Source organism: Filicampus tigris, chromosome 10, assembly GCF_054856515.1.
Source record: "Filicampus tigris isolate MCC_2025a chromosome 10, RoL_Ftig_1.0, whole genome shotgun sequence".
Classification (NCBI taxonomy): Eukaryota; Metazoa; Chordata; class Actinopteri; order Syngnathiformes; family Syngnathidae; genus Filicampus; species Filicampus tigris.
The window spans coordinates 2,815,624-2,827,500 of NC_141226.1; the positions used below are offsets into that span (position 1 = coordinate 2,815,624).

At 39.7% G+C, this 11,877-nt stretch overlaps 1 protein-coding gene across 2 annotated transcripts in view; it reads right to left on the minus strand.

Moving 5' to 3' along the window:
• Positions 1-11,877, minus strand: part of LOC147140394 (epidermal retinol dehydrogenase 2-like) — a 58,276-nt gene that overhangs the window by 32,883 nt on the left and 13,516 nt on the right. For both annotated transcript variants that reach the window (XM_086043102.1, XM_086043101.1), the window contains exons 5-6: positions 11,512-11,656; positions 8,466-8,591 (exon numbers count right to left, since the gene is read on the minus strand). In XM_086043102.1, the coding sequence (XP_085899228.1) occupies positions 8,466-8,591; positions 11,512-11,656 (271 nt within the window). The remainder of the gene's footprint in view (positions 1-8,465; positions 8,592-11,511; positions 11,657-11,877) is intronic.

The following is an 11,877-nucleotide window of genomic DNA, read 5'->3' on the forward strand; positions in this document are numbered from 1 at the left end:
GCTCCTATTGTATGTAGGAGGGCAAGTTCAAGAGCAGAGAGAAGACGTGAAAATGGAGGAGCACGTGAGAGTTGTTGGGCCGATGAATGGTAAATTAAAAAAAAACGCCCTGACGGCGCTACTGATAAAGACAGAGTGATATGCCTTCTTTGTAAGAAGGATTTTACTTGCCAAAGAAGCAGTGAACTGCTAGCCTACCACATAAATGCAGAGTAAACAGCCATAACTAAAGCCACAGCTAATGATAGCAACAAAGACGCTAATGTAGTGAGCCATTGCAAAGCTCTTCGCCAAACTAAACTTGAGAACAGCCTGCATATGAGAAAGTCTGCGACCGACGGGCTGACGAGTGCTCTTGCCAAGTGAATAGCGATGAACTTCAGGCCGATCAACATAGTTGAAGACAAGGGATGAATTGAGGTGTTTCAAACAAGAGTCAAATGACCCATCATACAAACCACCGTATAGGACTGCAGTGATGACTAAAATCAGCAAGGTGTATGACGGTGAAAAGAAAAGCAAGCTTGATGTTTTGGTGAGGTTTGGGACAAATGTATTGCTATAACTGCTGATCACTGGACCTCAACTCGCACCCACGGTTATTTGGGGGTGACTAGTGGACACTTCAACTAATTTTGCAATGATCATCGTTAAAACCAGGGACTAGGGTTGCACTGTATACCAGTACCAATATAGTACCATAATACTAGAATTTTTAAAACGATACTATACCGGCATTTAAAAACAAACGGTACTTTTATTTCATTTTATTGAATGTGATTGAATTGGTAAATTGGAGCCAGTCTCTTTAAATTAAGCGCAGCGAAGCCAGCGAGTGTGACGTAGTTGCCCACGCGCATCCGCCTCCTTACATGCTCACAGGCAGAGAGAAAAAGTGAAGTCGCGCAGACAAAGCAGGTGGAAGACAACGAGGAACAGAGAGATAGCAGGTGCTGAAAAGCCCATACTCGTTGATAAAACGGGGTCCCGAAGTACGGTGTGAAAGTACTTCGGGTTCAAACCAAATGACAAAGGCGAGCCACTGAACACAGAAGCACCGCAGTGCAAGCCGTGCTACAAAGTCCCTCGCGAAGGGAGGCAACATGTCAAATTTGTCCAAACATTTGAAGGACAACCATGCAAATCTGTTCTGCGACCTCTGACAAGAACAACAGGTGATAATGTTGTTTACCAGTTCACTACACTAGAATGTCAATTAAATTAGTATAAAGCTCCTCCCAGCTCAGTGGTACATTTTCAGTTGCCGACATACAGAGCTAAAACATGTCCAGGAGGGAAAATTAAGCCGTTTTCGCCAAATGTGATTGATTTTTGTATTTGTTTAGTAATTTATGAAGACCAGTGGTCTAAAACAAACAAAAACAAAAAGAAAAGTCCATCATATCTTTCTTGTGTAGAAACTTTTAATAAAACATTGTGAAGAGACACAATATGATAGTATTTTCTAGCTTTTCCCTAATATCTTGCATGTCCCTAAAATGTGTCACTACCGAAACACACAATTACAGAAGAATAAAAATAATTCTACTAACGACAAGGGTTGCGGGCGTGCTGGAGCCTATCCCAGCTGACTTCGGGCAGTAGGGGCGGAGACTCTGAACTGGTTGACAGCCAATCGCAGGGCACACAGAGACAACCAAAAAGTCACACTCACAATCAGATCTAGGGGCAATTTAGAGTGTCCAATCAGCCTACCATTCATGTTTTTGGAATGTGGGAGGAAATCCATAGCATGCAAACTCCACACGGGAAGGCTGGGGTCGGATTCAAAACCACGATCCCTGCACTGTAAGGCGGACGTACTAACCGGTTGACCACCATGCTTGAAAAAAATATGCACATAAAATATTTGAAAAACAAAAATGTCAACGAGAAAGTCAACAGATGTCTATTACTTTTGAACATCCCTATTTACAGCTCATTAGCCCTTACGTGAATGTAAAGTGTTGCTATGCCAACAAACGGTAGATGACAATAGTTATTCACGATAACACCTATTTATTGATTTTGCCCCGCTGCCCCATCAACAAGGATAATGGAATGCGATTTAAAACAATAACGTTACTTACGCTGAAATGTCCCAAAATGTCGCCAACAAGCGCCTGGATTAGCCGGACCCTGCTAGCTGCTGCCACAGACCGCTGGTGTTTTTCTCCTCTCATTTCTCCTCGCGACTCGACGGCTTTGACACCCATTGTCCCGAACGAAAAAGTGTTTTTGCAGACTTTGCACCAGGCAGTGTAGATATTTTCACCAGGGGCCAACCACCTCTTAAATAAACAATCTTCCATCCATTTAGCTTGGAGCTAGCCGCTGCCTCTGGCTACCATGTGTCTGATCTCCCTTTGCTTTGGCTGTCGGCGCTGACGTCCGAACCGAACCGACTTTTCGCTATAGCTTCCTACTATCCAAACAAACAGGGAGGCGGGGAGTGTCACGTACAGTGCACTGTGCGTGCTGCGAAGGGTTGGTCGGTATACGAGTCAGCGGCAGTGCGCCGCCATAGAGCTAAACTGTGTAGAATGTGCCATGGAGAGGCAATCAAATGATCTTCCGGCTTTGTGAGATTGTGAACACGTTGAATCGTTTAACGATCTAATATCGTCATATCGCCCACCCCTAAGCCCATTCATATTTTTTCAATTACCCCCTCTACAGAGTATTTTTATAAATTAATATATATGGTTTTGACATCAAAACCAATCAAAAAGATTTTTTAACATGACTTTTTCCGAAATAAATCAAAATGTATATGCTATTTTTCATTGTAAAATGTAGAAAGTTGATCAAATTGACTTCACAAGTCATCATTAATTAAAACAAACATACCCTTAAACAATCATTATCAAAAATTGTTGGTTGATAATTCATGTTGGAGTTGATCGCAGCTGACTTGGGGCAAAAGCAGGGTAAACGCTGGACCGGTCACCGGTCCATCACAGGGCTCTTCATCATCGAAAAACTGTGGTTTCACCTTCCAGATGAAAATTTAATTGGAATGACAAACATTTTTGTAACATACATTTCCCTGTATGTACGTTCCCTCTCTCTGTGTTTTGAGAGACATCCGGTGGTCTTGTCTTTTGCTCCATGCTCTTCTGACTTTCCTTTGCTCTTTGCTGGAGAATTCATTGGTAGACTTCAGCTTCCCTTCTTCCTTCCATCTCTTATTTCTTTCTCTTTCCTTTATTAAATATTCTTTGGATTTCACTGGGTCATTCTAACCCTTTGCCTGTACTCTGTCTCTGCTAGACTTTTTGGCATTTTGGTGTTTTTCCCTTCAAATTAAGATAAAATATGAAATAGAATAGTGTTAAAATCATAAAGATTTTGATCTTTATGAGACGTATGATATACGTATCTATGTATTATATTATTTAAACCTACTTTATTCAAAAATAAACATCATATTGTCACTACCGAAACCATTATGTCACTACCGAAACAGATCTGTATGTTTCGGTAGTGACTGTTTTGGTTTGATTTTTCCCTCAAATTAAGATAAAATATGAAATAGAATATTGTTCAAATCAGAAAGATCTATGCATGACGTGTGTATCTATGTATTATATTATGTAAAATGTACTTTATTCAAAAACAAACATCATATTGTCACTACCGAAACCATTATGTCACAACCGAAACCTATCTGTATGTTTCGGTAGTGACTGTTTCGGTTTTATTTTTCCCTTCAAATTAAGATAAAATATGGAATAGAATATTGTTAAAGTCAGAAAGATCTATGTATGACATATGTATCTATGTATTATATTATTTAAAACTTACTTTATTCAAAAAGGAACATCATATTGTCACTACTGAAATGTATCGGTAGTGTCCGTTTCGGTAGTGACGTTTTATGATAGTTGTTGACAATACTCAACAATGCTAGGCACAATGTGGCTACCACAGACAGTTTTGCGTATGTGTACAGAGAGAAAACAGTACATTTAGCATTAAAATCAAAAGTGCTCATTTTATTGCCGAAATGAGGTGTTCGGTAGTGACGGTCCTTAAAACCACATGCTGATTTTTAGACTTTGGAGGGCACATAACTTATTAATGCTGCCAACTAATTACTCGCCATGTGCCCAGTGATGAACATGAAGATAATGTCTCTTACTGGTGAAATTTCTGGGGATGTGGCTAAAACAAATCCCTGCCTACAGACAAATACTCTTTGCGTTTCGGTAGTGACATGAAAAGTTGGGACAGGTTTTTTTACATAAAAACTTCTAATTTGAAAAAAAAAATCTACAAAATCAATGTAAATCTTTCGCCATACATTTAAAAGCAACCAAAATGTTCTATTAAAGTAAAGAATTTTTTTTAATTGGCAAAAATTTTCTTCATTTTTTTTTTCATGAATTGAAATTTACGAGTTAGAGATTGGGACAGCCACCTCCCAATAGAAAGTGACATAAAAGGTGACTTTTTATACATTCAGTTTAATAGTATCTCAATTAATGCATTGTGGTAAAATATATTACAACAAGATATTACTAAATATGCAAGGTCTGAACACTTCATTGTTTTTTCAAATTTGATTTTCATTGTGGGACAGCAATTTCAACCAATTCGATAGAATGGCTCATATATGTATATATATATGTTTCCCTTTTAGAAAGTGACTAGTAACAAATGTAGTGACTTTTCTGGTGTTACTGAATAGCTTTGTAACCTATAGACTCCCTCTCAGCTGCACTCAGAGCAGGAGATATCTATTCCTGAGAACACAATTGCTTTCGCACAAAGTCACTGTTGGCTGATTCTACTAGTGACTGTCACTCATGGAAGCAATTACTTCATCACCAAGCCACCAAATTATACTGGTCAATTCAGTGTATAGACACCCATATGTGGCACATCGAGCAAACATTTCTAAACGCAAATACACCACTCAACATCCACAACGTCACTGAAGAATCAAGTACTGTATATGCTGCTTATCAAAGGCTGATGTTGATAATATTATGCCTCAACACTGTAGCTCTGCTTAGCGATTGGCTTTGGCATTATACTGCTTCCATGTTATGACATCTACATTTGGCAAACATTTATGCGGCTTGCTCACAGACTTTTCTAAAGTGCATTTTCCTGAAGCCAAATCAAGTGTAGGATCAATTAAAAGCTGTGAATAGTGGTGGAGACAGCTGCTTCTAAATTATTGGGACAAGTTACAAATTGATCAACAGATGGACTACAAAGGCGACGGGCTTGACGTTACCTGTTGTCCAAGACTTAACTAGTCATTGAAATATTGTGATGTGGAATGGATTATCTTGGCAAAGGAGTGCTCACTATCACAAATTTGGATTGGTTTGTAAACAATATTTGAGAGAAATGGTGATAGTGTATGTGGATAACGTTTTAGACCTTTGAGAATGTATATTGTACTGTGGAGGTTTGGAGTTGTTGAAATGTATTGGAAGATAAAGTGTTATTTTTTCCTTTTAGTAATCTCAAAAGCGTACATTAAATGCTCTTCTCCAATGCCATACACAGACTTCTTTCATATTGATGCGTGCCGGTGAGAGTGCTTGGAAGGGTGACAATCATCTATTAATCTGCAAAACTGTTTTTACTAACAGTTTAGTAACACACTCTGCAGTTTGAACGTAGCCATAGTTATATACCGTATTTTCCGGTCTATACGTCACTCAGGAGTACAAGTCGCACCAGCCATAAAATGCATTATAAAGAAGAAAAAAACATATGTCACACTGGAGTATAAGTCGCTCCACCCCTTCTCGGATTCCAAGTTGTCTCTGTCCCGTAACGCAAATAAATGTGTCCATATAAATCAAATTAATAAAATTGTGCGCTTAGCACACATCATTTCCACCGAGCTCCAATGTAGCTAACATCCACACATGTAGCAACAAGAAAGTTACAGTAAGATAACTAAACTCACCAAAACGGTCGTAGATGGATTAAATAAGTCTTTTATATATCGCCAACCATGTAGAATGTTTCCAAGTCTCCAAAAGTATTTTTGTATTCGGTCGTAATTTTCTTCCTCCTTTTTTTTTTTCTCCTCTTCCGCCCCGTGCGTCGGGGTGTGTGTGTGTGTGTGTGTGCGTGCGTGCGTGCGTGCGTGTGTTTGCACGCGTGTGGCTGGCTGATGATGCAAGACCACAGGCAAACATGGCGCATTTAAAGGAACAGTACACTAATTTGTATAGATGGATTGATAGACAGTCAAATTGTCTTATCATACCATTTTAATTACTTATTTAACAAAATATTACATTTTAACCGTTTAAATTATTCATGTATTTTAATAGCTTTTAGGATTTATATTATGTTTCTTTATGTGGGTGACAATAACGTGAAATTAATAAAAGAGGTAATTGTCATGGCTTGTTAGTGCTGACTTGTATTTATGATGTTTTGTCTCGCTCTGCAGCTTGACCAAGCTGTAAAATGGCTGTAAACACGTCAAGATAACATGTCGCTTAGCAGACTACGTGAACTATGAGCTGGAGGTGGCGTGATTAAATCTGCCAATAAGAAGACAAGTTAGAAATATTGGGGACAGATTCAATTACGCTAAAGCGCCTGCAGAGGGAGAAAAAACATCATAAATACAAGTCATCACTAGCAAGCCATGACTGTAATAATGTGTTAATAATTTCACACATAAGTTGCTCCAGAGTATAGGTCACGCCCCTGGCCAAACTATGGACAATACGATAGTGTTTTTTTTTGGGGGGGGGGGATTATTTTGTGAAGTGATGGCATTATTAAGAGGTGGATTAGGTCACTAAGGCTCAATTCCAATACCACCCCTTACATCTCATTTCTTCCCCCTCGAAATGTGCATTCACAAGAACCGAGACGCATCCCAATTCTCCGTAATGTTTAGGGGTAAGGTCATGGACAAGGGGTGTATCGCCCTACAGCACGAAGACAGACACCCCGACTTCCCTAGTTTCTACACACAGCTCTGTGGCAACAAATAAAAAATAGCTGCAGAAACGAGGACATCAACGAACGAGCAGACGTGGATGAATTTTATAACGCTATTATAAGGAAGATACAGACGTGACAGTGTGATCGCCCTCTGATGGCGGGAGGGATTAGAAATGATGCTTGCAAGCCAAAAAAAAAACAAAAAACGTGAGATTCAACCTCAGATGTAAAGAAGAAGCAATAACTCAGGCAAGCCTCAACATCAAGAACACTAACCCAACCAGAAACGCAAAAAAAGATCATAAATAAAGCAAAGAGAACACAAAGCCAAAAAGCAGAAAGAGAAAATAAGAAATCAGCCATAACAGACCATTGTCAAAGAAATAATCACATTATGAGCTGGAAGAATCAGAGGTCATCACATCAGAAACCAATACATTCAATTTTTGCGCCCATATGCTTAAGTCAAGGAGCCAGGCTTCAAACGTTAAATGTTGGAGCCCCGTTACAATGCGCATATTAGCAAGACCGCACTCCCTGTCATATACAATCGCACAAGAGCCGTGGTGGAGCATGAACTGTCCTCTGCTGCGCCCTAACTCTTAGAACAAAGTTAAAAGTTACTAGTTGGCAAGTGCTACCTGACTATCTGCAACCTCATTCTATCCATACAAGAAAGGGGGGTTTCATGTGTTTAATTATTATTATCATTGCTGTACCGAACAGTGACCCCCATACCGAGGCACGTACTGAACCGTGAATTGTGAACCGTTACACCCCTAACATCGACAGTATGTTATATTTTTAAACTAAATTTTACCTTAGTTTGAAATACTGCCAAAAGCATATTGCTCACGATGGCATTATGACACTATCCAAAGGCTGAGCTGAACTGTATTTTATTTAAGAGTAGCTAGTGACTAAAGCACAAGTGACTGACATTTCCATAGGCTTACCCCCCACCCCCATACTGTACGTTCTATGTGGGAACTTGGTAAGCCTCAGTACTGTTTAGAGAAAAATACATACATTTTTTTACTGTCCACAACCCACTTTTATGTCCTGCCCCACCAGGTGAGAATTACTGCTAAAAAAAATAAACAAATCTAATCAACTTTGCAAATTCAAGGACGATCGCGAGTGGTCTATTCCAATCTCATCTGCTCAGCCGACCCGCGCTATCCCCCTATTTGGCTTTTGATACAGATTTGAGAAGAAAAATTAAATCTCAATTGTACTGTTCACATTGATTGGGGACAAAAAAACGTAATAAAAATCTGAAATGACCTGCAGTGTGAACATATCTTAAATTTAATTTTCTTTCTGGTTATTGGTCTTTTTTTCTGCTTTGCAATTGCTCGGAGGCAACAAACTGTATTGTATAACTGGTAGTTGATTCATCTTTGGAGGCTTGGTCGACTTTTGTTGTTAGAATGTACTTGGTGAACGTTACAAAGGAAATAAGAGTTCTGCAAATGAATGAAAGTTGTATACGGGTGTCAAACTCAGCAGAGAGGGTAGATACTAACTTCTTGAGAGCAGCAATGATATACATGCTCTTGGGCATCAGAAGAAAGACCTGGTCCTTGAGGACAGCCTGGATGATCTTTTTGGCAACATAACTTGGATCAAGAATTGGGAGCAGTCTTGGCCATCTGTTAAAGACAAGAAGAAAACATCAATCATCTGTTGCCGTTTTGTCTGTAGTTAGTAACACAATCCTTCCTTGATGCATTGCCTACTATGAGCTGTGCTAAATCTATTCATTCCAATAAGTCAGTAACTAGGTAGAAAGACAAAAAAAACGCTTGAGGAGGATAATGACCCATAAACCATATTGAAGGTCTCAACATTTTCATGAGAGGTTGTTGTTGGCACTTAACCCATTAAAGCCTGAAGCCCCTCATGAGACATCTCTCTAAAACCTACGGTCGGATTTGGAGTCACCCTTGAAAATCTGACATTTTCGCCACCTACAAAATAATTAATACCTCAGCCCCTGTAGTGGATACAAACATAATTCCAAAAGAATTTGAGAGCTTAGACGTGGCTTTCACACAGGCCCTAGTTTATTTATCCTTACTGTTTCAATCGGAGATGCAAGAGAAGCACTATTTTTAATTTTAAAAAAGCAAGTGGTAATTACAGGCGGCACGGTGGTCGACTGGTTAGCACGTCCGCCTCGCAGTTCAGAGGTCGTGAGTTCGATCCGGCCCCGGCCTCCCTGTGTGGAGTTTGCATGTTCTCCCCGTGCCTGCGTGGGTTTTCTCCGGGTACTCCGGTTTCCTCCCACATTCCAAAAACATGCATGGTAAGTTGATTGGACTGTCTAAATTGCCCCTAGGTGTGATTGTGAGTGCTGATGTTTGTCTCTGTGTGCCCTGCGATTGGCTGGCAACCAATTCAGGGTGTCCCCCGCCTACTGCCCAAAGACTGCTGGGATAGGCTCCAGCACGCCCCGTGACCCTTGTGAGGAGAAGCGGTATCAGGAAGAAGACAAGTGGTAATGACCATGCTGTATTCTCTTGCAAAGACGTTGAAATCATCATTGTCTACGAACATATATCTTCACCATACATCACATTTGGATGGTTTCACTGCTTTAATGGCCGCGAGCATGTCGTCTATCTCACTGCCGTGACTTATAGCAGAGTTCCCGCGCTCGACTGTGCCGCCATTACTCCTCGAAAAATTTCCGGACATCCTCTGACAACTCACGACACTGTCACATGTATATTCTGATACATTTCATTGGCTAAAAGACCGAGAATTGGATTAAAAATATAAAATGACGTATACGCTCTCCCAGCTTTAAAGGGAGAAACGTGCAACAGCGCTCCCGGCTTCAGTGGTAGAAACGCGGTTATGCGCTCCCGTCCTTAATGGGTTAAAGTGGGTCAACCCAAACATATTTACCAGAATATGTTCTATGGAAGCCCACTAGTCATAACACGGCATTCTGATTAATATTGTGTTTTGCATGCTCAGGGCTTAGATAACGACCAATCATGGCTCAGCTTCAGAAAAAAGGTGTCGTAATTGGTCGTTATCTGAGCCCTGAGCAACTTCAATGCCATTCAGTCGACAGCACTGATCAAATGGCCGCCGCCCTCTAAGATGGCTAAAAGTGGGTGCATTTTGCTGCTTAACGTATATTCCACAAATTTAATATTAATCAGAATGCTGTATTTCAACTAGTGAGCCTGCATAGAACTTAATCTGGAAAAAAATATGTTTGGGTTGACTTCCCCTTTAAAAAATACAAAAACTGACAAATCCAAGTGATGTTTCATAAAGTGCACAGGATGCATATTCATTATCCTGGCCAAATGTTTTGACTGGTGATTGATTTTTAGCAACACTGCACAGATACTGAAAGCTCGCCCTTAAAACATTGTTACTGTTGAACTGGGGGCTTATTTTAGGACATTTGTGTGCCAAACAAGAATGAGAAAGTGACATTCCAGATGCTGCAATTAAGCATGACTTGGGGCCTTCAGAGGTCTGCAAGACGGAAGTCATATACAATTTGACACATTTTCCAACATCTTATGCCAGGTACTTTAGTTTGAGTGTAGGTAACGTGAGACGTTAAAATAACATCAGCACAGAGACCAAGGACTGATTTAAAAGTGGTGTTAACGGATTGAGGATTCTGTTTTGTACTGTATATGATTCTCTGTGTAAAGTCTGTACATAATCTGCATTGTATTTTCCATCACAAGGTTGTCAGGACTTCATCTAGTCAGTCTGTAATCGAAGGCAAAATAGAGGCGTTATGCTATCACCTCACGCAAACAACAGATGTGGAAGACGATGAAAAGCAGTTGACAGTTGTATGGTGGAATAGTAATGACCACATGCTGCTTGTTAGTGGAAATTAGAAAATAAGGATGATTTGGTTGATCCCTGACAGCAGTGAAAAAGTGTTGGCGAGTTCAGGAGAAAGAAAAAAAAAGGAAAAAAACAGAAGAAAGAAAGACGACACCTCACCTTTATTTCACCAAATTCTTTCTGCATAGTAGGCCTACTTGATTTTTTTTTCAACCAAATTAAAATGTTGTCCACTACCTATCTATACAATTATGTTTCTGCATTGTTTGCTTCTGTGTTAAAAGTATCACATAGCATGATTAAATATTGTACATTGTGACGAGACCTACGACTAATACTCATACGTTTGTTCCAAAGTACACTTCGAAATGATTAGGTATCATTAAATTATGTCTGGTATCAATCCATTACATTATGTGCAAAACACTGAGTTTTATATGGAGCATGTACAATGTTTACTATAAATTTCAAAACAATCAGCAGTTACACTAACAGCTCTTACAATGAAATCATATGACATCAATAGCTTTACAAAGACTCAAACTCAACTCAATATCGATCATAACTGTGATTTATGTGGTTTGTAAAGAATTATATAGTTTCCCAGGTTGTGGCCATCACATTTACTTAAAAATGAGGTGAATGTGTACCTAATACTGTACAGTGGAACAGTGTAGAGGGGGTTGAAAGAAAAAACACAGTTACATGTTACTATCGTTGAGATCCTGTGAAGACACCTACTTAGTTTGACATCCATCGAACATTCCAGTATTAATGAAGTATGGGCAAACAATGGTGGTCTTGATGCCATCTTTCCCAATTGCCAGAAGTTCCAGACCCATTGATTCTGCAAAACCTACTGCTGCAAACTTGCTTGCACAGTAGTCTGCAAGAGATGGGCGATTCAACAAGGAACAGGGGTCAGATCAGTTGTGATAAGTTCATTTTGTCTTCATTTTGACTGATTCGTTTACAACAGACAATAGTTTTTTAGGGCCGTTTTACTACCTGACATGTTTCGGCGTTACTTACGCCTTCAGAGTGTCACTAGTGTAGTTGTGACGCAAACCTAATACAACTACTACGCGAAAGTTAAGGAAAGACATG